The sequence below is a fragment of the Osmerus eperlanus genome, chromosome 12, assembly GCF_963692335.1.
Source record: "Osmerus eperlanus chromosome 12, fOsmEpe2.1, whole genome shotgun sequence".
Classification (NCBI taxonomy): Eukaryota; Metazoa; Chordata; class Actinopteri; order Osmeriformes; family Osmeridae; genus Osmerus; species Osmerus eperlanus.
In genome coordinates, this window is record NC_085029.1 from 14777943 (window position 1) to 14804684 (window position 26742).

Below are 26742 nucleotides of genomic sequence, written 5' to 3' on the forward strand. Positions count from 1 at the left end.
CTCTCTCTCTCCCTCTCTCACCTGGTCTCTCTCTCCCTCTCTCTCTCACCTAGTCTCTCTCTCTCTCTATCTCTCTCTCTCTAAAAACAGTATAAAAACTAACAGTGGCTCATTACTGCATGGGATACACGGTTGAAGGAGCCCTGAGATGGTGAATGTTCACTTTAACGTTAGATGTAAACACAGGGGATTACGAGAGCAGTATAGATCTTGGTCCAGCTCCCCATATATAGCTCGTGGCTATAGATAAACAAAGACGTACATGAACTGCTTCATTATATTTCATACAGTTTTATGATACGGAGGCACAGACCTCAAAAAACATTCAAGTTATTCCTCTGTCTTGAACAACATTATACGCACACTATTTCCACTTTAAGTGTGATGAGGGATGTTGGGATATGGAAATTGGGTTCCCCTGCCATCTTCTCTCTTTTAGTAGACTGTCACCAAATGACAGCTGAGGGTGGGCTGGTTCTCAGCAGAGTGTAATTATGTAGCGTGCGCTATGACGTGTCTTACAAGACACCTTCACCAGTCCAGTATAAAAACACTGTTTATGCATCGGAAATTAGTTTGTGGCAAGTGAAGGATGTTGTTTTGCTCGCAGGCTTAGTTTGCTGTCAGACTTGCTCCATTTGTCTGTCTGCTCTGGGAGTCAGGTGGCTGAGCGGTTAGGGAATCGGGCTAGTAATCAGAAGGTTGCTGGTTTGATTCCCCGGCAGTGCAAAATTATGTTGTGTCCTTGTTGTGTCCTTCACCCTACTTGCCTCGGGGGGATGACCCTGTACTTACTGTAAGTCGCTCTGGATAAGAGTGTCTGCTAAACGACTAAATGTAAATGTAATGCTCTTCTCAAAGGATCTGCGTGATTGAAGGGACGGGTGATCCTAACATCTGTTTGTCCACATTGTGCCGTAGCAGGTGTCCTGGTTCGCCTGGGTGGTTTGAGGTTTGAATCCCTGTTGCAGTCCTTCCTCGTCATCTTGTATAAGTGCTGTTCTTGCAGAATGAAGATTGACTGCTCACCCACAATGTTATTGCATCAAAAACGTGAGAAGATTCCATTACAATACCTTGTCTTGGGTAATCTCTCCCCAAGGACTGTGGTGCAATCAGACCACCAGCCTGTGGTTTCACACATCAGAGGGTTGGATCAACCAAATTGATCTCTTAGATTTTTTGACCTCTGTATTGATCATAATTTGTTGGTTGGCTCCCAGACAGACATGCTGGACTCATGTTCCTGCTGTTCCCTGAGGATAATCCTATCTCATATTATCTCAAAGGATGTTCATGCTTTGATAACCAAGCAGAAAGCCCTGAGGTGATAACAGGTTTTTGTTTTTTTTACTAAAACAAACATCACAGACTAAAGGTTTTTCACATTGAATGTGTTGTGAAGAGATCATTTAGTCCTGACCTTAGTCAATGTCAAGATGATGAAAGGCGCACACATTTATAGTAAACCCACTGACTGAGGTATTGACTCTATGTCTCCCTCACAAACAGCTCAGGCCTAAACTAGGGCTCGGCATCTGTGCCAAGCAATCCCCTTATCAGCACCTGGCACACAACTGAGGCTTACGCCAACTGGGCCCATTCTGCCAAGGGTACCGGAGCCTGCTCCAGGAGCTCTCACTCTCTTCCCATCCCCCTGACAGCTCCCTGCAGATGCCCGTAGTAGCCTGGGTCACAACCAGGCTGAGGGCTCCGACGTTAGGACCAAGGAACGGGAGATTTAAGGTGGCGCTCTCCATGGTTCCTCATGCAGAGAACCAGGGTACATTGTGTACTTTCCTCCTCCTTTCCCCCTCCTTTTAGCTCCTTAAATGAGCGTAACCTCTACTTCTCCAGGGAGTGGGAGGGGATGCTAGCTAGAGGAGGGGGGAGGGGATGCTAGCTGGAGGAGGGGGAGGGGATGCTAGCTGGAGGAGGGGGAGGGGATGCTAGCTAGAGGAGTGGGAGGGGATGCTAGCTAGAGGAGTGGGAGGGGATGCTAGCTAGAGGAGTGGGGAGGGGATGCTAGCTAGAGGAGGGGGGAGGGGATGCTAGCTAGAGGAGTGGGAGGGGATGCTAGCTGGAGGAGTGGGAGGGGATGCTAGCTGGAGGAGGGGGGAGGGGATGCTAGCTGGAGGAGGGGGGAGGGGGTGCTAGCTGGAGGAGGGGGGAGGGGGATGGACAGAAAGTGAGAGAGGGAGGAGGAAGGAGACACAGATCCCGACTCTTTCACAGGCTCATTTCACGCTGCCTTTCTCTCCGTCGCTCCTCGTTTCCGCCCCGTTCTCCTGCGTTCCTCGTCTAAGCCGTTCCACTCCGTCTCTGCGTTGTTCCCCGAGGCTGCCCACCAGAACCCAGGATCCTCTGAATCCCGTCCACAGCTCTCAGCCCTGGTCCTATTACAACTGATTGCTCTCCATCTCTCTATGAGTGACCCACATCTCGTCCACTGGAGCAGCCCGTTCAGAACACACATCATTATATTCCACCAGCCAATCCCAAGCCTAGAGAACCCTCAGGCCCGTTAAAGGCTAACAGGGACTAAAATACCTCAGTCCAACATAAATACAGATGTTTGAATTATTCATGAGCTCCCCCCCCTCTTCTTAAATGAATATTTCATACATTTTAAGCTCAGCCATCCTCATCACAGTGTCAGTCAGTAGTAGCCTTTGCAGGGGTTGACGAAAGACTAGGAGGGAGGTCCCATGTGTATTGCGAGCTTAAGGTTTAATTGCTTCTGAAAGCTTTACATGTGGCTGTGTTACTGTGGTTTTATCAGCCGGGGCTGGAGACTAGCTAGCTCGCTCCGTGTCTGCCTAACCAGCCAGAACTGATCCCCCTCCTCATCCCCCTCCCTCCCCAGCCTCCTCCCCAGCCTCCTCCCCAGCCTCCTCCCCAGCCTCCTCCCCAGCCTCCTCCCCAGCCTCAGCAGAAAGACGATCCCCTAGCTTGTGACACAGCCGTTATCAAACATGCCCGGCATTCTGCTGCTGCTTACAGTACATTACAACACCATGACACCTGCAATACACTTCAGTATGCCTCACCTCTAAAGGCATACTGTTACATAAAACACCAAACCAACTCTCTCTCTCTCTCGCTCACCTAGTCCCTCTCCCTCTCTCACCCCAGCCTCTCTCTCCTGTCTTTCATACTGTATTTGTCAGATAGCTGAGCGGTTAGGGAGTCGGGCTAGTAATCGGAAGGTTGCCAGTTCGATTCCCAGCCGTGCCAAATGACGTTGTGTCCTTGGGCAAGGCACTTCACCCTACTTGCCTCGGGGGAATGTCCCTGTACTTACTGTAAGTCGCTCTGGATAAGAGCGTCTGCTAAATGACTAAATGTAAATGTAAATTTGTCAATGGCAGCGCCAAGGCACAGTGGAATACCTGGATATCATTGAGGAGGACTTTGATGAATAGTAGCAGGATTGTTCCCTTCCTCTCTCTCTGTCTTTCTGCACTTCTGTTATCCTCACGTCTTTGATCCCGCCAGCTTAACACTGAGACAAACTGAGTGTTCCCTTTGGGAAGCAACCTGCCTCACCACAGCTTCCCACAGTTGAAAATAGAAACCCAGAACACAATTACTGTAGTCTACTGCATCGTTTGATCCTGCATAAAAATATGCAGACTAGTTGCGAAATAGAATAACGTGTCTATGGTTGTACATTGGGAACTAGCCACTGGTAGTCAGAAAGAATCACAGACATAGTGATGGCTAGAACAGCCAAGGGGCTCTCACCATAGCAACCAAGGTTTGGCGAAAAGCCAAAGTGTCTTGCTTTGTACCGATATGACCTTCACTTGCCATTCTCTAAATCCTTCTGGAATCAGCTCCATATATATCCAAATATAAGTTCTCAGATGAACTTCTTTTGAACACATCATTAATTGATTTCAAGAAAAAAGACAAAATATCCAGGAATTTCAGCAGCTTTGCGGTCCTGCAAGTCCCTATCATACACTGTACAATATATTGTTTTGCCCTTAGTGTTGCAATGGCCTTGCATGAATCCTTGTGATTGATAAAAGCATATCGGGCCATGGGTGACTTTGTTCAAGACTCAAATTGCTGATAAAAGCCAATACTTTCTCCGTCTACTAAAGTGATAGAGAGCTTCAAGAGATATTCAACGTCAATCTTTTTTCCTCTTCTTTGTAATTCATTCAAGTCAATGTCATCTGTCAATGGAACGAAATCTCTCAAATTCCTGACAGAACTACACCTTGATTCTAACTGTGTGATCACGGTCCCCTTAATGGCGGTGATGATGCTGGAGTGTGATGGGGAAGACGTCAAATGCCTGGGTGTCTGTAATCCGCTCTGCCCTGCGCCGATCGTCCCAAAGCTCTATTGATTTATGCTAATTCTCATTGGCTCGTGCCTGGGCCCAGTCTCCCTGGTGACGGCCTGAGGTCAGAGGGTGTTGTGCCCCTGCTAAACTGTGTCACCCACTCCGCCTCCCTCCTCTTCCACACACTGGCTGTATTGAGCGTGTCACTGAAAAGCCACCCAGATGTCCCTGGGGGATGGGGAAATAGGGCTCCAGCACCGGGCAGCAGTCATGTGTGTCAGCCAGGCCAAGCAGGCTATCCATCTCCTCCATGTCTCATTTGTTGAGTTGTTTCCAGTGGGAAACTGTTATTTGGTCACAAGATTGAAAGGGCCAACTGGGAAGCCAAATGATGCTGGTCCATTTTGGATTGTTTGCCTGTAAAGTGCAGTCCTAGAGCGATAGAGTGCACTCTGTAGATTCACATTAATTTCTAATTCCACTTAGTACTGCTAGTTATGTACCCTTAGTATAGTTAGTCCTCATATTTAATTTTAAGATTCCTATATGTTTAATGTAAGCACCTTCTGCTAAAATCTGTGCAAACTTTCATGGTGAATAAAACCCATTCTGATTCTGATTCAATAAACACATGCGGTAGTTATGGATTCCGTGTGCCCGACTGTAGGATCAGTTGTGTCGCTTTGTGTCTGATCCTAAACCCGTTTGCACTCTCAGAAGCCCAGCCAGTGTCTGGGTATGCGTAATTTGTGATGGCTTTTACCCAGAATGCATTTCGGAGCCCCTAATAAAGCCCTAGCAATCTGGGCTGTAGAGATCCCCAAATTGGCTTTGATGAGGTCGTAAATCTTGCAGCCCGGAGCATAGGGGAAGCAACACCATGGTGGCAGAGTCTCTAAAAGGCTGATCAGATGGCTTTATTGGCCGGGAGGACGGACGGGCCTTGTTATTGGCCTGATTTACCCAGCATCCCCTGGGTGTCATCTTCGCACCCCGCCTTCTCGCTGGTGATAATCCCACACCGCCTGCCTCTTTGTTTAAGCGCAGTCGCCCGATGGAGTGTGTGTGGGAGGGAAGGTTGTGTGTGTGTCTGTGTGTCTGTGTGTGTGTGTGTCACCCCCTTCCCTCCATTTACCTGTCGTATATCTTAACAGGCTTAAGATAATAGATTCAGATTACGTCAGGATTTATCTGATCTCATGTTGCTTTATGCTCTCTGGACGCCCACGTTCACCTTCCGCTCGAGCCATCTGCATGCTAATTCCTGCTCCATCCACAGCAGGCATTAGCAGCTACCTACAGTGGTGGGTCTGATGCAGGCATTGTTATGACTGTGCTGTTGCAGACAATCTACAGTTGCCATATGCCGTCGTGTCTCTGTTACATGGTTGTACTCCACATGAGTGTAAAAAAAGGGTAGCACTTTATTGGCAATGCCAACTGTGACCTTGTTATTTAAGCTTGAGTGGTTTAAACATTTCCTATCTCCAGAACATTAGTTGCTCTGAAAATGAATTAAGGCGGAAATGTAAAAAGGAAGTGAGTTAGCTGGACAGGCAGACGGTATGGGAGTTCCTTTTTAAATTCCACCAGTCTCACAACTAGAATACACACAGGTCCCTGAAGCAATCTCCTTTTCTCTATTCTACTACACAATCTCTCCATACCATCTTAAAGCACGGTCCTAAGAAAAGGCTTAATTCCCCTGAACTTCTGATGAAATCTAAATCTGAAAAGATATAAATCTCTAATACGGCGGGGGCTGAAAGAATTCATTCATCTCATCAACATCTCAGTCATGTGGGAGAGCTGCTCCTCCACTGTGTGTGTGTGTGTGTGTTGTCACAGGGCTCAGCGGCTGTGTTGAATATGTATCACGTCCCCCGTCCAACCCCCAGTCACCGAGGGCTGCAGCGCGTGGGGTGGGGATGGAGGCTGGATTCTGGGGGTGCGAGGTCATCATTAAGGGACAGTAGGGTTCAGGTTCCTGTCAGGCTGTCCTTGACTGATCTCTGTGTGCTGGAGCTTCTGGTGGGAGGGCTCCTGTGGAGCTGCCTGGACTGGAACTGGGATGTCGACTGAACCCGTCAATAACAGTGGGCCCACCACCGAGAGGCACCGCAGAGGAGCTTCCTTTGTGTCGCCTCTGTTGACAGTTCACCACGTGACACCAGACATGCTGGATGGATACCGGTCTGGCAGGAGAGAAGGGGAGCCAGGGGAATGGCACCATTTAATCTGTCTTCCCCTGGAGTCAAGATCCAGTCCTCTCATCCTCAGGACTGCTAATGAAAATCCAGCCGGCCTCTTCAGGTGGAGAGCCCCAGCACGTTTCATGTGCAGACAAAGAAAAACTGCCTTTTGTTCTCGGAAAGGTCCTCACACTTACATTAGAGATGAAATATTCATCATCTCCACATTACCATTTGGCATGTATTTGAATTTAAAAAACCCTCGCCCTAACCCCGTACCCCCACCCTTATCAGCATAGACTCGTGCCTAGACATCCTCGCAATTAAGAGTTATCATTTTGAGCTTACATCGTGTTAACTACTCTTGGAGGGGTCTCCATGAATCAGGAAGTAGAAGGGAGCATATGGTAGTGGTTCTAGAGAGAGAGAGGCCCAGGAGCTATGGCTCCCCAGGGTCTCTCTACCATCTATTATTCATGTCTTAGAGGGGCTGATAGCTGTACAGCTGATGTGTGTGGTTACACAGGCTCTGGGCATGTGCACGTGAGCCTCTCCACTGTGCACGTGAGCTGTGTTTGTTAAAGTGGTTGGGCTTTTTTTGTTCTGAATTAGAGATTCATGGCTTTTAGAAACCAAGAATACATAGGAAATAATGTCACTATAAATAACGTAACAAAGAAATGATTTAAACTGTATCGGTGATGTCACTTTATGAATATGCACACAGGCAGTAAACGTGATTCAGTATCACAGAATACCACATATTGATGGTGTATGATTAGACCATGTTCCATGCAGACCATGTGACCATGTTCCATGCAGACCATGTGACCATGTTCCTGGTCTCACCTGTGGTGTGGTTTCCCAGGTGTGGCGTGGCACCATCGCCAGGATGCGTTACAGGCGCATGCGAGCCGCACTCATCATCCTCCGGGCCTACCGCCGCTACAAGGTCAAGTCCTACATCCGGGAGGTCAACCGGCGCTTCAAAAATGTGCAGTCCATGAAGGACTACGGGAGACACGTCAAGTGGCCCACGCCACCCAAAGTCCTGCGGCGGTTTGAAGAAGCACTGAGAAGCATCTACGGCAGGTAAAAAGACAAGATGTTATTCAGGCACGCGCACACACACACACTTCTCTCAATCGCCTACAGATATACATGAACACAGGTACGCCAACACACCCACTCATTATATATAGGGCTGGATGTGAGTCATTTCCTGCTTGCGTCCTGTACTCACACAGCAGAAACTCCAAGCTCTCCTGCTCCTGTGTTGTGAGTGCGCTGAGGGTTTAGCATGGTGCTATATGGCCCTGGGTGTTGTTTCCTACACAGCTGGGTCCCTCTGAAGGCTCTTACACATGTTTCCTTCAGCCCAAGGTGCTGCGCTCAACATTGATTTTTCCTCCTAGGGCTCGTATTCTACCTTCATCCTCGCCAAGGTTTTTTTTCCTAAAACCTGCATTCTGAAGCTCAGTGAGCACTGTTTGGAGGTAGAAGGGAGGGAGGGAGGTTGAGAGAGAGGGAGAGAAAGAGAGAGCCAAAGAATGTCTGATCTGTCTGTTGACGGGCAGATGATGCGCCTATCAAGGATAGTGGCCCCTGGGCGGCGTTGCCTTGATAGGTGTCAGTAACAAAGAGATTGGCTGTATTGATGTGTGTGTGTCTGGGCTTCAGGTGGTGGGCGTGGACCCTGATCAAAGGCCTGTCTCCAGAGGAGACCCTGCAGGTGAGGGCCAAGGTAGCCACCCTGGAGGCCCTCAAGGGCCAGAGGGCGGATCTGGGCCTGCAGAGGACCTGGGAAGGCAACTACCTGGTGAGGACAATAACACAATGGAAGCAACGTGCGCTTTTGATATAGAAGTCCTACTTGTGTGTGCGTCATTAGAACGGAAACTGTTGAAATGACAAAACAGCTTGTGTATGTGCCATTGGTACGTACGTCTTAGTTTTTTCTGATTGAGTGAGTGTAATTTCTGATCTTGCTGAACCCCAATGCTGTGTAAAGTGCTTTGTCCTTTCATGAGGAAACAAATTGGTGTGACGTCCATTGTGTGTGGATCTTTGTTTCCCTCCAGAAGAGAGACAGCCCTGAGACGGCCTCCTCCTTCACGCTGCTCTCCAGTGAGCTGCAGAGGAAGGACAAGTTCATGAGGATCCTCTTCTCCTGCAACGTGCGCAAGGTACAGGTGTACACCCAACTGTCCTGATATCGCTCTCTCTCTCTGTGTCTCTCTCTTTCTCTCTCTCTCTCTCTCTCTCTCTCTCTCTCTCTCTCTCTCTCTCTGTCTGTGTCTCTCTCTCTCTCCCTCTGTGTCTCTCTCTCTCTCTGTGTCTCTCTCTCTGTGTCTCTCTCACTCTCGCACAGCGGGCAAAATTATTTTGAATCTTGCTCACGCAATTTCTGGGGAAGTCAGTGGGTGTTTGCTGCACCATGTGTGGAATTATTGAATAATTGAGTCATTTGGATGGTCCCTGTAACCAATCGAGTCCCCGACTGTACAGAAAGGGGTTTGTGTGAAAAGAAGCGTGTGTGTTGTGAATTCAGATTCCATCTAGAAGCTTCTGACACGTCCTCTCTACAAGCTCTCATAACCTGCTCTGGAAGAACTTAACGTTGGCACGAAAAACATCAAACTCCTGGAGCTTTTTTCTGATTAGACGGATGCGTGACCAGAGCAACAGCATGGTCGTGCCCTATCCCTCTTACACACACACACACACTTCCTGGTAGCAGCCGGTGGTGTGTTTGGATGTGTGTGCGGAGCTCCTGTGGGGTGACTGATGAGGCTTTTTGTGTTTCCCAGATCAACCGTTTCCACAAGTCTGAGAACCGGGCTGTCCTCATCACAGACCGTCACCTGTACAAGATGGACCCCCTGAAGCAGTACAAGCCTATGAAGAACATCCCTCTCTACAACGTAAGAACAGCACTACATCACATGAACATCCCTCTCTACAACGTAAGAACAGCACTACATCACATGAACATCCATCTCTACAACGTAAGAACAGCACTACATCACATGAACATCCCTCTCTACAACGTAAGAACAGCACTACATCACATGAACATCCATCTCTACAACGTAAGAACAGCACTACATCACATGAACATCCCTCTCTACAACGTAAGAACAGCAGTACATCACATGAACATCCATCTCTACAACGTAAGAACAGCACTACATCACATGAACATCCATCTCTACAACGTAAGAACAGCACTACATCACATGAACATCCCTCTCTACAACGTAAGAACAGCAGTACATCACATGAACATCCCTCTCTACATTGTAAGAACAGCGCCACATCACATGAACATTCCTCTCTACAACGTAAGAACAGCACTACATCACATGAACATCCATCTCTACAACGTAAGAACAGCACTACATCACATGAACATCCATCTCTACAACGTAAGAACAGCACTACATCACATGAACATCCATCTCTACAACGTAAGAACAGCACTACATCACATGAACATCCATCTCTACAACGTAGAAACAGCACTACATCACATGAACATCCATCTCTACAACGTAGAAACAGCACTACATCACATGAACATCCATCTCTACAACGTAAGAACAGCACTACATCACATGAACATCCATCTCTACAACGTAAGAACAGCACTACATCACATGAACATCCATCTCTACAACGTAGAAACAGCACTACATCACATGAACATCCATCTCTACAACGTAAGAACAGCACTACATCACATGAACATCCATCTCTACAACGTAGAAACAGCACTACATCACATGAACATCCATCTCTACAACGTAAGAACAGCACTACATCACATGAACATCCATCTCTACAACGTAGAAACAGCACTACATCACATGAACATCCATCTCTACAACGTAAGAACAGCACTACATCACATGAACATCCATCTCTACAACGTAGAAACAGCACTACATCACATGAACATCCCTCTCTACAACGTAAGAACAGCAGTACATCACATGAACATCCATCTCTACAACGTAGAAACAGCACTACATCACATGAACATCCATCTCTACAACGTAAGAACAGCACTACATCACATGAACATCCATCTCTACAACGTAGAAACAGCACTACATCACATGAACATCCATCTCTACAACGTAGAAACAGCACTACATCACATGAACATCCATCTCTACAACGTAGAAACAGCACTACATCACATGAACATCCATCTCTACAACGTAAGAACAGCAGTACATCACATGAACATCCATCTCTACAACGTAAGAACAGCAGTACATCACATGAACATCCATCTCTACAACGTAGAAACAGCACTACATCACATGAACATCCATCTCTACAACGTAAGAACAGCACTACATCACATGAACATCCATCTCTACAACGTAGAAACAGCACTACATCACATGAACATCCATCTCTACAACGTAAGAACAGCACTACATCACATGAACATCCATCTCTACAACGTAGAAACAGCACTACATCACATGAACATCCATCTCTACAACGTAAGAACAGCAGTACATCACATGAACATTCCTCTCTGCGATGTAAGAACAGCGCCACATTACATGAACATCCCTCTCTACAACGTAAGAACAGCACTACATCACATACAACCCTGTAGCATTGCATTGCAGTGTTTCAGATCACCACGCCTTCTTAATCAGACTCTTATCTCAGTAACAAAGGCCTCTCAAAAACTGGTTTTGTTCATTTCTAATGTGAGCTAAATTAAACGTTTTGTTAGAATGCCATAGAGAGGCCGTGGAAACGAGTTAAAGGCTTGATGAATCATGCTTTTTTTTCTCAGAGCCGGGGACAAATTAAATACGTTATTATGGGATTTAATAGGATGTAAATTGATTTTGTGTTAGCATAGTGTTTATGATAGAGGTGTTGAATAATCTGAGCGCATCGTTCTGGAAGGAGCCGGCCAACGTTCCAAATGTAAAATTCTCACCCTTTCTCCAATTGGCTGACTCCAAACTACATCTAGCTTCTGATAGGTCGACTGTGGAAGCCGCATCCGCAGAGAGCACATGAGGTTGTTTCCATGGTGAACTATCCTCTGTGTGTTTTGTTTTTAGATTCAAACCACATTCCCCCCAAAAAACAGACTGGCTTTTTCTTAAAGTTTGTTTACGTAACATAAACCTCATTGTATAACTTTGTGTTTATTTATTGTTTTCTTTGTATCTCTCTCTCTGTCATTGTCTGTCTTCGATAAAGCCTAATTTCTTACAATATTTTGCGTAACTGGTATAACTGGCTGAGACTGCCTCAACAGTTGACCTTGAGGGGAAGATGGAGACCGAGACGGAGGGAGGGAGGGAGAGACGGAGGGAGGGAGGGAGAGACGGACGGAGGGAGGGAGAGACGGACGGAGGGAGGGAGGGAGAGGTGTTAAGCATGAATCTCCTGGTAGATACAGCCCCCCCTAACCCCCGCCAGCTCCCTCCCGCTTAAATGAATGAGAAATGAGCCGGATGCGAGATGACAATTGTGACAAGACTGTCCGGTGTTCAGTCTGACATGGTGACAGCCTGGCCTTATCTCTGCATCCCTGAAGTGAACGGAGGATGGGAGGAGACCAGAGGAAAGGAGAACAGCAGGGCTAGCTAAGAACACACACACACACACACAGCAGGACTGAGTCCAACACAGGAGACTCATAGGCAACACTGTTGGAAACTGAATGGCCTTTGTCACCAACGCACCCAATATTGAGGTCAGGATAGCATACCTGCAAGGGTAGAACCAGTAATGTATCCTCATTGACACGGTTATTACTGTAAATGTCATCGGTAGGAGTGAGAGCACTGGTCAAGGTGAAAGAGGGATGGGCTGTGTAGACTGAAATGCATAGTAAGGGCAGTGCCTGGGGGGCGGTGCCTGGGGGGCGGTGCCTGGGGGGCGGTGCCTGGGGGGCGGTGCCTGGGGGGCGGGGATCGATTAGAGAAGGTTGCCTAGAGGGGAGGGGCGGTTAGGGCTTGATTAGCGAGATGCCCCGGCTCGCCAAACTCGGCTGCCCTCCGGTTATTTACTGCTCCTGGAGGGGAGAGGTGGGGGAGGACCAGGGGGAGAGGTGGGGGAGGACCAGGGGGAGAGGTGGGGGAGGGCCAGGGGGAGAGGTGGGGGAGGGCCAGGGGGAGAGGTGGGGGAGGACCAGGGGGAGAGGTGGGGGAGGACCAGGGGGAGAGGTGGGGGAGGGCCAGGGGGAGAGGTGGGGGAGGGCCAGGGGGAGAGGTGGGGGAGGACCAGGGGGAGAGGTGGGGGAGGACCAGGGGGAGAGGTGGGGGAGGGCCAGGGGGAGAGGTGGGGGAGGGCCAGGGGGAGAGGTGGGGGAGGACCAGGGGGAGAGGTGGGGGAGGACCAGGGGGAGAGGTGGGGGAGGACCAGGGGGAGAGGTGGGGGAGGGTCAGGGGGAGAGGTGGGGGAGGACCAGGGGGAGAGGTGGGGGAGGGCCAGGGGGAGAGGTGGGGGAGGACCAGGGGGAGAGGTGGGGGAGGACCAGGGGGAGAGGTGGGGGAGGACCAGGGGGAGAGGTGGGGGAGGGTCAGGGGGAGAGGTGGGGGAGGGCCAGGGGGAGAGGTGGGGGAGGACCAGGGGGAGAGGTGGGGGAGGACCAGGGGGAGAGGTGGGGGAGGGTCAGGGGGAGAGGTGGGGGAGGGCCAGGGGGAGAGGTGGGGGAGGGCCAGGGGGAGAGGTGGGGGAGGGCCAGGGGGAGAGGTGGGGGAGGACCAGGGGGAGAGGTGGGGGAGGGTCAGGGGGAGAGGTGGGGGAGGACCAGGGGGAGAGGTGGGGGAGGACCAGGGGGAGAGGTGGGGGAGAGGTGGGGGAGGACCAGGGGGAGAGGTGGGGGAGGGCCAGGGGGAGAGGTGGGGGAGGACCAGGGGGGAGGGGTGGGGGAGGACCAGGGGGAGAGGTGGGGGAGGGCCAGGGGGAGAGGTGGGGGAGGACCAGGGGGAGAGGTGGGGGAGGGCCAGGGGGAGAGGTGGGGGAGGGCCAGGGGGAGAGGTGGGGGAGGACCAGGGGGAGAGGTGGGGGAGGACCAGGGGGAGAGGTGGGGGAGGACCAGGGGGAGAGGTGGGGGAGGGCCAGGGGGAGAGGTGGGGGAGGACCAGGGGGAGAGGTGGGGGAGGGCCAGGGGGAGAGGTGGGGGAGGACCAGGGGGAGAGGTGGGGGAGGACCAGGGGGAGAGGTGGGGGAGGGCCAGGGGGAGAGGTGGGGGAGGACCAGGGAGGGCCAGGGGGAGAGGTGGGAGGAGGACCAGGGAGATGAAGAGCTCCCTACACGTCTATACAGGACCACTGAGGAGTCCCTGGGATTTATATGCCAATTAACACCCTGACTACCTACACTGGATCATTACTTTGTTAAATGTCTTTGCCATGGTGGCGTGTCCTTGTTTAAAAGAAAAAAAGGGGAAAAAGCATGTTGTAAAATGGTACAATATCCCCCTCCTGTCTTCCTTCAGTCTTCCATCTCTATCACTGACACATCTGACATGTTCCCTCCTACCTCTACCCTTTCTTAATCCCTTCCCCTGACCCTCCGTCTCTCTCTCTTCACCTCTCCTCTCTCCTTACCTCTCTCCTTACCTCTCCCTTACCTCTCTCCCTTCTCTCCTTACCTCTCTCCTTACCTCCCTTACCTCTCTCCTTTACCTCTCTCCCTTCTCTCCTTACCTCTCTCCTTACCTCCTTACCTCTCTCCTTACCTCCTTACCTCTCTCCTTACCTCCTTACCTCTTTCCCTTCTCTCCTTACCTCTCTCCTTACCTCTCTCCTTACCTCCTTACCTCTCTCCTTACCTCCTTACCTCTCTCCCTTCTCTCCTTACGTCTCTCCTTACCTCTCCTGTCTCCTTACCTCTCTCCCTTCTCTCCTTACCTCTCTCCTTACCTCTCTCCTTACCTCCTTACCTCTCTCCCTTCTCTCCTTACCTCTCTCCTTACCTCTCTCCTTACCTCTCTCTTTACCTCCCTCCTCTCTCCTTTACCTCTCCAGTCTCCTCTCCTCCCTCCTGTCCTCTTCTCCCTCTATCCTTCACATCCAGTGCTCTTCCCCTTTCACTGCGCTTGCTCTGCCGTTGTCATGCCAACTTCCCAGGAGACAGGGTTGTCATGGTGATGGAGCGGGAGGGCAGATCAGCTGATGTCTGGTGTCGTTCAGGCATGTGCACAAATGGCCTCCCTGCATATGTGCTCTCTCTGTCTGTACTTCCCAGTAGAGCTTATTTGTTTTTTCCCTCGCTCACTATTCCTTTCTCGCTCTCTCACGCTGCCCATCTCATTATTACAGCTTTGTCCCTTTGAGAGTGGTTTCACACATTCGAGACACAATGTGTCTTGTCGATGTCTGTGGGGGCTTGTGGGAGGAAAGGAGAGGTGGACAGTGATTTGAGTCAACATCAAAGGCAGCCTAACTGGTCACAGCTTGGCTCATTATACTGTTAGCCTTTTAGTCATACTGCATAGCCCTCTCTCCCATCCACTTTCTTTCTGTCTCCGTCTCTTCCCCTCCTCTCTCCCCCCCCCCCCTCCTCCTTCCATCTCAAAGGGTTACGTAACCTCAGATTCACTCCCTCAAGAATAGGCTGGCACTCAATTCACATTGCTATGACAACTCTGTCTTGGACCAGAATGCGCTGGTCAGATGGCTTGTCTCTGGACTGCACATGTTTTAAATGTGCCCACTCCGCAAAACACACTTACTCACTCCTTACACACAGCTGGCGAGGAACATGACATTTACTAACACACATGATGTCTCTGGGTGGGGTCGACATGTCGAAAAGAAAGAGTGAAGAAGCAAACCAGCAGTAGTCTGAGAAAATCTTTATCATTATCCCTCTAATTACATAAATGAGTCCCGTTCCGACCAATTGCACTTTTAATATAAATGTTAATGTGACCTGTGCCGTCTTGTTCCATGTGATAAAACCCACGAGTGGCAGATCCTGTAGTGCTCCTGTATACCTGCTGACAGGTACATCCAGCCAGGAGACAAACCATCACATGTTGTAGGTAAATAAGATAGCTGCTATCTCCCCTGAGGGGAAGTCATGCTGCCTCTAGCATTAAACTGATGGAGATGGAATAATGATTTGTCCCAGTAAGGGATTCTCCCCACCCACCCAGCCAGCCACCCCCCCCCCCCCCGACCCCCCCGCCCCGGGTGTTTCCTCAGCTTACACTGGCCCAGTGGAGCACCTCTGAGATGGAGGGAAAGGTAGATCGATAAATCCAAATATTGATTTCCGTCCCGAGCAAGACTGATGGCACACAGTCCTGTGCTTCTCAACAGCGCTACCTGCTCTTTACACAACACTTCTGCGGTTTATGACTACACATCTCACTAAGATTTGTCTTCCAATTAATTGAAGTAATCGAATTCTCAAATTCTGCCGTCGCTGAAACGCATCTTGTTGTCCATTGGGCTTTAGTTTTCCATAAAAGCAGTAAAGCCCTTATTCAGGAAAACTCCCCAGGGATTTCACTTCCTAGGTAAATGAGGTATGATGGATGGTAGTTTTGATTTGGTGTGGAAACACAAGTGCAGAAATGTCCTTAGAGCTGTACCAACTTCAGTGTGTGTGTGTGTGTGTGTGTGTGTGTGTGTGTGTGTGTCTCCCAGGTGACAGGGGTGAGTGTGTCTCCAGGGAAGGACCAGCTGGTGGAGTTCCACACTAAGGACAGCAGGGACCTGGGGTGTGCCTACAGGGCATGGTGCCCGCTGGAGAAAGTCGTATCGGGGAACTGGTGGGCACCCTGCTTAGCCACTTCAAAAGGTAGCGTGTCTGTGTCTATTTGTCCATCTGCCCTTTGTGTGTGTCTGTCTGTCTGTCTGACTGTCTCTCCTTTGCCTTTTCGTCCTGTAATCTGTCCCAGTCATATCACTTAACAGACCATTCCTGGTTGGAATCAGACTGTCAGGTTTGTGGCGTGTCTGTAATTCCTCTCTCTGTGAGTGGGAGTGCTCCAGATGTGCCTGCTTGCCTGAGGTGACTTGGTTTGGCAGGATGACTGTAGGACTGAGGCCCAGCTGGACAGGATCTCTGGTGTGCTGTTCCTGTGCCTGGTGCTGACACAGTCCTGTCGGAGCTGTCCTGGTGTGACTCTGTGTCCCTGCTCTCACTGCCTGTCAGATATGACTGCCCCGTGGCCTCGTCTGACTCGCTGTATATCTCTGATCTCCTCTCACTTCCTATGCTGCTGCACTACCTGAAATCTGTTGGATTGTTGAATGTTTCTAACAATGATACCTGATTCTGATCTGTGTGCCTGTTTGAGTGTGTGTCTGTGTGGTGTGTGTCTGTGTGTGTCTGTGTGTGTGTGTGTGTCTGTCTGTGTGTGTGTAGGCGATGCTATCATGTCTCCTTTGTACTCAGGTTGTCTGTGTGTCAGGCTAGGCTGCGATGCCATTGGGTCCTTGTTAATGACCCTCCATGTGCTTCATATACAGGCCCATCCATCACTGTGAAACATGGGGCTGAACAATAGGCCGTACCCACTCTGTCATGGTGTGCGTTGACGTGCGTGTGCGTGTGTGTGTGTGTGATGTGCGTGTGTGTGTGGTGTGCGTGTGCGTGCGCGTGCGTGTGTGATGTGCATGTGTGTGTGTGATGTGCGTGTGTGTGTGTGTGATGTGCGTGTGTGTGTGTGTGTGCGTGTGTGTGTGCGTGTGTGTGATGTGCGTGTGTGCGTGTGCGTGTGTGTGTGTGTGATGTATACTTCCCCTACAGATCCCTGCAGATGTAGATTTAACCTTTCTCTCTCCTTCAGCATGGTGCACAGTGCCCAGGCTGAAGACAATGCAGACAGATCTGTGGCAGCTTACTGCTCACACATGGGGCCAGTGTCCATGGCACATTCTCCATCCCCACAACATGACACCATGTGTAGGACAGAGGGACGCTGAGACTAAGACCCCTCTTCATAGCACTGGCAGGTCTAGGACTGAGTTGACAACTAGGACAAAATGGCGGATACATTGGCTCGGTCCCTAAGATTCGGTAAAAAAATAACATTTAAATAAAAAAACATTTAATTTGCGACGCGAGAGGTTTTACTTTTAGATATGTCAGCACCGCCATATTGTAGATACAGATATGCAAGCTCAAAATAACTTATTCTCCGAATCGGGTTTTGCTTATAAGAACATAACCCTCTTATCTGTTGTGACGCACCCAGGTTGTCTAGAAACTCAGTGAAAACTCCAGCCCGCTCTGCATAAAACCCCACAGGATTAGAGCTCTCCTCTCGCCTTTACCTCCTCCCTCCCTCGCTCTCACTCCTGCTTAGTCCTTTTTCTTTTTTTCTTCTATGTCTATTTTTGTCCATGTTGCCCCTCTTTCTGCTTCTGTGTCCCTCTCTCTCTCTCTCTTCCTCTCTCTCTCTCTCTCTCTCTCTCTCTCTCTCCGTCCCTCTCTCTCTCTCTCTCTCTCTCTCTCTCTTCTCTCTCTCTCTCTCTCTCTCTCTCTCTCTCTCTCTCCTCTCTCTCTCTCTCTCTCACTCCATCGCTCTTGCTTTCTCTTCTCTCACTGTCGCTCTCTTTTTCTCCTTTTGCACCCTACTTTCTCTCACTGTGTCTCCTTTCTCTTTTCATCCCCCACATTCTCTCTCTCTCTCTGTCTCTCTCTCTCTCTGTCTCTCTCTCTAACCCTCCATTCTGGAGAGTAGATGAAATATTGAAGGCAGCAGTGCAGTGGAAGCCTGCTCTATATTTAGCCAGGGTCTGTCTAGATTGACATGCACCCCACGCACACACAAGGCTCTGCAGCAGTGTCCCTGCTCCTGGAATAGGGGCAGAGACACCCTTCATCTGGCACACACATAAACACACCTTCCCAGAATGGCAGACACGCACTTTTACATTGCACACCGAAACTGTACATTCAGACATGCTCACACACTCACTCACTCACTCACTCACATGACACTTCCTTCAGACCCCTTTCCAGGTGGCACTGTAGTTTTATTGTGTGTGTTTAGAGCTGTGGTCTAACCCAAACTGAAGGGAAGTTCCTTAAAAGATGCTGCAGTCCTTGACATACTAATAATTTGTGTCAACATGGTTTGGACTCTTGTATAATGTCTCTGAATGGGTTTCTCAGAACCATGGTTCCTAAGGCAGTCCTCTAATCCTACTGTTGTCCAGATGGACTAATGACAATCTGGACAGGATGGATTAAGGGGTCAGAGGTCACAAAATGATCTTTCTTTATGGGTCTTTCTTTTCTCTACCTCTTCTATTCTTTTTCCTCTCTTCCTCCCTCTCTCTCTCTCTCTCTCTCTCTCTCTCTCTCTCTCTCTCTCTCTTTCTCTCTCTGTGTGTGTGTGTGTGTATCGCTTTGTATCTCTCTCTCGCTCTGTATGCTCGCTCTGTATCTCTCTCTGTCTCTGCAGGAATTCATTAACTCCTTTCCTCTCCTGTGTGTCTTCCCTCAGAGGAATATGTGGTGTATTCTGGTCTCCTGCCCTGTAATGAGAAGGAAGGCTCCTCTCTCCTCACAGGCCGCTTGGGACAGGGAGGGAACAGAGAGCGATGTGGGAAATGTCATCTAGAAAACTCCTCTTTTCATCTACCTGCGCGCCTTCCACTCTTTTCTCTCTTTTGTTCTTTCATTCATACTTCAGCCTCTCGCTCTGTCACTTTCTTTTTGTCTCTCTATCGCTGTCACTTTGTCTCTCTCTTTCCCCCTCTCTCTCTTTTCCACCCTCTGTCTCATGAGTGACTCAGCAGCAAAGTCCACGGCTCTCAGTTGAGGGGCCCAGAGGGGCTGTGCCTCTAACCCCCGCTCGTCAAATCGGGGCCAACCTGCAATTTGGGTCGCTCAAGGAAATTCAACTGCAGAAGGAGAGAGAGTCATGGAGAGAGAGTCGTGGAGAGAGAGTCGTGGAGAGAGAGTCGTGGAGAGAGAGTCGTGGAGAGAGAGTCGTGGAGAGAGAGTCGTGGAGAGAGAGTCATGGAGAGAGAGCGTGCATGAGGAGAAAGAGAGAGGAGCATTTTCAAGGAAGTGAGGAGATCCCAGTGTGTTGTTTGTGTGCTGTGATCGTGTGTGCGGTTTTCTCCTCAACCCTGGCGTTTGACACGAGTAATCACATTTACATGTTGCCTCTAAAGCACCACTGAATGGATGGCCATTGATTCCAGCATTATGCCTTGACTCTGCAATGCAGACTTTTTTGAGCAGCTATAATAAAACAACTGGCCATCTAAGAAGGGATTGGTGTTTATTCTCCCAGAGTAATCTGGTCTGTTGTTCGGTGTGTGTTTTAATGCAGCGTTGCAGAGATGAATATTCAAACTGCAAGGAAGTGCTGTTCGTGTTGAAATGTGCAATTCTGCACTTTTCTGCGTAATTGGAGATGGCACCATCATTGTCATTATTAAGGATGCTGAGACAGAGAGACAGAGAGACAGAGAGACAGAGAGACAGGCGGAGGGGAGCACTTGCTTTTGTCTCTCCCCCCACCAAGGTCACCCGTTTATGCTGAATCGAACATTCAGACTTAAGGAAGTCAGGCTCCTCTCCCTCCCTCTCCACCTCTCCCTCCCTCTCCGTCCCTCCCTCCTTCTCCCTCCCTCCCTCCCTCTCCCTCCCTCCCTCCCTCTCCCTCCCTCCCTCCCTCCCTCCCTCCCTCCCTCTCACTTTCCTCCCCTTCCCTCTGTCACCCTACTCCTCCCCCTCCCCCCTTGTTTTTCTGCTCTCACCCCTATCTCTCTTCCTCCCCCCTCCCTCCGTGTGCGCTGCAGATGCAGTTGCCATAGCGACCGGCTGCTCCATGTTTGTCTGATATTTTGTCCATTAACAGCCCTGCCAGCGGAGAATACTAATCAGACATCTCCCCCTGTCCCTAAGATAGAGGGACACAGAGAGAGAGAGAGGGATAAAGAGAGAGAGAGGGATAAAGAGAGAGAGAGATAAAGAGAGAGATGGTATTTATAAAGCTCATCAACTGAGCCTGTCTGTTCACGCTATGAATGAACCCACTCTCATCTTTCCACGCCGAGCAACTGAGGTTATTTTTATCACCTCAAACGAGCCGTCATCCAAACTTATCGTTTTTAAATTTATTTTTTGTTCTTTTGGCATAGATGTTATGAAATTCAATTGTTTGTGTGTTTATAGTCTGACTTGGAACTATACTGTACCAAGCGATACACCCAGTGTTTACCTTGGATACAGAAGCTTTCAGATACATCTGCATGAATGGAGACTCACAGGCACAAACGTAAAAAACATTCACACAGAGAGAGAGAGAGACACAGAGAGAGAGAGAGAGAGGGACAGAGGGAGAGGGAGAGAGAGAGACAGAGAGAGAGGGAGAGAGAGAGACACACAGAGAGGGATAGAGAGAGACACACAGAGAGAGAGAGAGAGAGAGAGAGAGACACAGAGAGAGAGAGAGAGAGAGAGAGAGAGAGAGAGAGAGAGAGAGAGAGAGAGAGAGAGAGAGAGAGAGAGAGAGAGAGAGAGAGAGAGAGAGAGAGAGAGAGAGAGAGAGAGACTGAGCCTGACCTACTTTCTCCCTGCGTGGCTCTGTGCGGTGCTGCGGTGCTCTCTGCCTGCTGACTGACAGGGACAGAGCGACAGGTCACCTGACCTCCCCCTGGTGCCACCCTCCACTCTGGTGCCCCCCTGCCTGCCCTGGACACAGTACCACTGCATTTAATTCTAGATTCGGACATGGGCTTTATTGCCCTTTGACCTTGACGGTTTAGCCCCTACCCTCTGTGCTGTAGTAATCCGCCCAGCAACAGCACTGTGTCATCTCCCAGTGGTCACCTGCTGTCACTTACTCTGTGATTATCCTTCACCTCCTGTCCTCACATGGCTTGCCCTCCTTCCCCTCCCTCGTCCTGCCGTCTCCCCGTCCCTCTCTCTCTCCCATTCATCTCCACCACGGTCTCTCTCCATCCCTCTCTCTCTCCCATTCATCTCCACCACGGTCTCTCTCCATCCCTCTCTCCCTCCCATTCATATCCACCACGGTCTCTCTCCATCCCTCTCTCCCTCCCATTTATCTCCTTTCCTGTCATCCGCAGCCTTGAGCAGATCAACTCTAGATCCCCTCCCCCCCCACCCCTGCTCAGCGCAGTTGTCCACAACCAACACATGCGCACTCTGCCAAAAGTGTCAATAAGCGGCAATAAACTCGCTCTGGATTGAGGGTATTGTTCGATTAGATGTGAAGTTGGGTGGGGGTGGAGGGGGAGGAGTCAGTTCAAAGTGAGCAGTCACCCACTGGCAATGTGGAACTAAAGGCTCTCCCTCTCCCCTCTCTGATGACTGGCTCCAGCCACACTGGACCAGCAACCACCTCAGGGATGTCCGAAGCCAACTCCTGAAGGATCTGCCAGCCGCTAAAGAATGGCCACTGTCACCCATTTCATGGTGCAGAAGAGAAGAATGGAGAGGAGGATCGAAGAGGCCCCGGGTGATTGTTTGAGACGGAGCCTCAAACGGGGGTCCTGCGGAGGAGCCATTGTTGCTGGGCAGCGTTGACACCATCTGTACACCGGCTCAGAGACGGCCCCTCGGGAGACGCGCCTCTGCTCACTGTGCTGCTTCCGGACAGGGAACAGCACCGCTACTGATCCCTCACTGAGGGGATGACACAGGGGATCTGAGGACGGGTGTGATCTTTGTCCCTGGGCATCTGTCCCGGGGACTGGACACAACCAGGAGCAGACTGGAGGCCTGGCAGGGACAGAGAGTGTGTCCCCCATCTCTCCAGGGAGAGCATGGCACCATGTGCTCCGTCTGCCCTAGTCTCCCACACGCGCTCTCTCTCCCCGTTATCTATCCCATCAAGTACGCGTGATGAGGCCAAATAGTCCTCATGCCTCAACACTGGGAGTTCCAGCCTTGGGTTGTGTCCGCTCTGCAGTTTGAGGTGGAGCCTCACAGAGAGGCATGAATAATCAGCAGCTCCTGTGCTTTGAAGCCGCAGGCCTGTTGGTCTTCAGGCAGGTTGACACAGAGGAGAGCTGAGGGTACCATCCACTCTCCTCACCTCTTGACCTCCACATGGGACCGGGTGGGTCATATCTCCTTCTAGCTCCGAGTACAGTGGGGGCCTTTGATCTAAGGCTTCCCTTGGCAGCTTCACTGCTAGGCTTCCTCACTCTTTTCTACTCTCCTGAAGATTGATCTTTTTCGACCCCCCCTCCTTTCCTTTCCTCTGCTCTCTCCTCCTCTCCTCTCTTCTGTTTTCCTGTCCTACTAGCATCGACTTGGCTTTGATCAATAGTTTTTTTCTTTTTGCTGCTAAGCCTTTTTCGAGCATTTTAAATGACTTACTTAGTAATCCCCTCCGTTTCAATGAAGAGGATAGCTCTTTTCTATGGACATGCAGAAGACATGCGGAAGGAAGGGGAGTTAGAAGAGGGGAAAAGCAATATCTACTGTATACCCGGATTCTCCTCTTTCACAGGTGAAGAAATATTGAAGGCGAAGGCTGTAATGATTTGATGAATAATAGCTTGAGCTTTGGGAGGTTTTGAAGGACTGAAGTCTAAACACGTTACATCTCTTTTCTTATTGCCTTCAGTTATATTTGTCTGTCGGTATTCATAGTCTCGTCTTTTAGGTTGCTCTTAACTGCAGTCTGGAATCAGGAACCATAAAGATGTTAACAAATGAATACTGGGAACGAGGTCACTGATATTCAGAGGTGTTTTTACGATACTGTGAAGTGTGCAAAAATGATTCTGTGTGTGAGATGGGGGGGAATGCATTTGAGGCATTTGCCTATGGCTATCTCCTCGCCAGCTGACATGAATTCAGATTTCATCTTCACTGCCTCTGCATTATGGAGCCATAGCTTGAGGACTGTAAAATATTGTGTCTCACTCCCACCACATAATCTAATGCTCAACACCAGCACGGAGCTAACCCTACAGGTACTGTGGTCCTCTGGTGGGTGCTAATGAAACAACCTCACACCCATCTAGATAGCACTCACACCTGCCTCTACAAAACCCTAGCTGTGTGATGGGAAAACAATCAGGTCTATGGACTGTCTCTCAGGCTGGAGTCTGCTAGTTGTGTTTGAGAGTGTGTGTAGCATGAGCACGTGAGATGTGTGAGCCAGCCACGTGAGGGAGAGTGCATGTTCTGTTCTGTTCCGAGTACAGCGCCGATGGTTGTGAGAGTGAATGGGGGGGGGGGTTATGGTGACACTGAGATGAAGGAGATGGAGACCCTACCTCTCTCGCCCACCTTCTCCCTCTCCCTCCCTCGTTTGAGATGTGAGGGCGGTGTTTGTTCTTGCTGGCGGTGGGGGGTGGGCTGCAGGACATGGATAGGGAGGCTGGGAGGGGGGGCTGGGCATCCATCAGACATGAAGGTAACATGAGTCTGTCAGCCCTCCCTGCCCTCTCTCCCTTGGCCAGTATCAACACACACACACACAACACTCACACATACACACCCACAGCATCTTGGTATTGATCAAAGGAGACTGTTGTTTTTAATAGAGCTCCGGCCTCCTGCAGCATCTGAAGGGTCGTGCTGTGTCTGGAGAGAGCAGGCCAGAGATGGGACTGACGAGCAGCGGGCTCATCTTCCTCTCTGCCCACTTGAACAGCTTCCTGTGGAGACCCTCCTTAGGCCTCAGACAGAATCTGGTGTGTGTGTGTGGCTGTTTTTGTGATTGAGGATGGGGTTATTTTCATCATTCAGTTGGGTTCTGTCCTATTTTTGTGTGTGTGTGCGTGTGGGTGTGCGCAAAGCTCTTGGCACAGAACCTGAGCTCTTGTTGATCATCTGTCCCACAATTTTGCCGTCTGTCTCTATCCCCGGTACACACAGCCTGCTCCAATCCTGCCTGTATTTACAATCCCACATCAGTGGTTTCATCATGTATGTGTTTCATCCTGTCATATCATTATACTGCTGCGTCCCTCATTAGTCACACGGGGACGGCTCCCTGAATCTCGGTTGTTGTCCGTCACCGCGGAGGGTCTGACCTCAGCATAACCTTTTTCCAAAAGTATTTTTGCAAGTCACGGATGTGCTGAGTGTCCATGCGGAGCGTCCGTGCGCTTAACTGCATCTTCGGAGAGGGAGGCTCATCCATTTTTCAGGAGACAAGAAAGCTTGGTGCTGAGCCAGATACACTGTTAGAGGGATGACTCACAGGTGTTGCCCAGATATGCTGATAGACTCCCCTGCTCTCCAACTGCCCGCACGTTTCTCCTCTTCCTCCTCTTCCTCCCTTTCCACAGACCCTAGACTAGGGATAATAATTATAATATCATCATGATAATACAGGATTTAGTGGCAGTTTCTTGGGTACACAGGATTTACGTGAACGCACCCACCCACACACACACACACATGCTCGTTCACACACACAATGGAGGAGAGAGGAGGAAATAATAGCTTTTCCAGAGGGAGAGGTGCTGTGTCTTAGCTAATTCTCCCCCTGAGGTCTGTGGGTCTCCATGTCAGAATGAACACAGCAGCCTTAGAACCACTCAGCATTCAGCACAAAGCTGCTCCGTATCCATCACAGAATGAGATATTATATATATATCTCTCTATATTTATAGAGATGTATATCTCTCTATCTCTCTCTCTATATATATATATATATATATATGTGTGTGTGTGTTTTTATGTTTTGATCCTGTCCAGCATTTAGCCAGTTGATCTTTACATGCTGACATCCTCAGAGCCTTCTTATAATAACCTAATATGACAAGCATGATTCACCTATTTTGTATTGATATCCACCATGTATATAGGCTACGAAACCCTGGCAGTGGACCTTTTCCATGTCATATATTGTTTGTAAATATGCCATGGAACCCTTGGCGAGGTGAAGCCCAATGTTTGTGTTTGGGAGTCTAACCCTGGCTGCCCTTCAAGGAGGCTGGGGGCACCCCCCTGGCTGCTCGGAGAGGAGGAGAGAGAGGGGGAGAGGAGGAGAGAGAGGGGGAGAGGAGGAGAGAGGAGGAGAGAGAGGGGGAGAGATGGAGAGAGGAGGAGAGAGAGGGGGAGAGATGGAGAGAGGAGGAGAGAGAGGGGGAGAGGAGGAGAGAGGAGGAGAGAGAGGGGGAGAGATGGAGAGAGGAGGAGAGAGAGGGGGAGAGATGGGAGAGAGGAGGAGAAATGGAGAGAGAGGGAGAGATGGAGAGAGGAGGAGAAATGGAGAGAGAGGGAGAGAGGGAGAGATGGAGAGAGAGGGAGAGATGGAGAGAGAGGGAGAGATGGAGAGAGGAGGAGAGACAGGCAGGGAAGAGACATATACATCAGTACTGGCGTCCCATTGGCTGGCAAAGGCAGCCATGACAGATGGAGGAGTTCAGAGGTTTCCATAGAAACCAGTATAAAACGATACTGCCGTAATCCTGGGTTTCTCTGCTAGAGATACATAGTGGTGCAGGAGTGCAGTGTGGGTAGTTGAGGGTATTGTTGTCTATGAGGCATTGTTGCGTAACAGCCATTGTCAAGGTCAAAGTGAATCACTGTCTAATCTGGGCTCTCTACCTTTATTAACCTAGATATAGTTTCATAGGCTTTCTATTTCTCTCTTTCTCTCTCTCCCCCTCCTCTTCGAGCTCATGAAGAGATTCACCCTAACAGATGTCTTTTTTCCCCTGAACCTCTATTTTATTTGCCTCATCGATCTTCTTTAAAAGCAGAAATGTCTGTTTAAGCGGAAGATTTAACTAAATGTGACAAGAGCTGAAAGCCAGCCTACTGCTGTGCTCACACACAGCCCCAGCGTAAGGATCCTCCCTTCCCAGCTTCTGTTATCAATCCTAATGAAATATAGTTTGCTTCTGTAATATCTATGCTCAGAGGCATGTCCAAAGGCATTTGAAATGTGACAGTTATGTATTGAAGAGCAGTATTCCGTTTAGTCTTTTAAACGATTAGCATGCACTTTTTGTTGTTGTTGTTGTTGTTCAATGAAGGTAATTCCATAGTAGCGTTGAGGTGAAAACTTTAATATGATACTTTTCTGCCCCCATATCTAACACTCAATGTTGATGTATTTAACCTGGAACAAACATATACGCTAACTTCAAAATCCTGTTGGTGTGTGAAACACCACTGTATCAACAAGTCTAACATCCCCTCCTCCCCTCTCTCTCTCTCTCTCTCTCCCCCCTCTCTCTCTCTCCCTCTCTCTCTCTCTCTCTCTTCCCCCCCTCTCTCCCTCTCTCTCTCTCTCTCTCTTCCCCCCCCCTCTCTCTCTCTCTCTCTCTCTCC

At 49.8% G+C, this 26742-nt stretch overlaps 1 protein-coding gene across 1 annotated transcript in view; it reads left to right on the forward strand.

Moving 5' to 3' along the window:
* Positions 1–26742, forward strand: part of myo1d (myosin 1D) — a 47812-nt gene that overhangs the window by 17545 nt on the left and 3525 nt on the right. Inside the window, 6 exon segments of the mRNA XM_062474523.1 lie at positions 7361–7584; positions 8173–8311; positions 8574–8678; positions 9303–9416; positions 16146–16215; positions 16218–16299. Coding sequence (XP_062330507.1) covers positions 7361–7584; positions 8173–8311; positions 8574–8678; positions 9303–9416; positions 16146–16215; positions 16218–16299 — 734 coding nt within the window.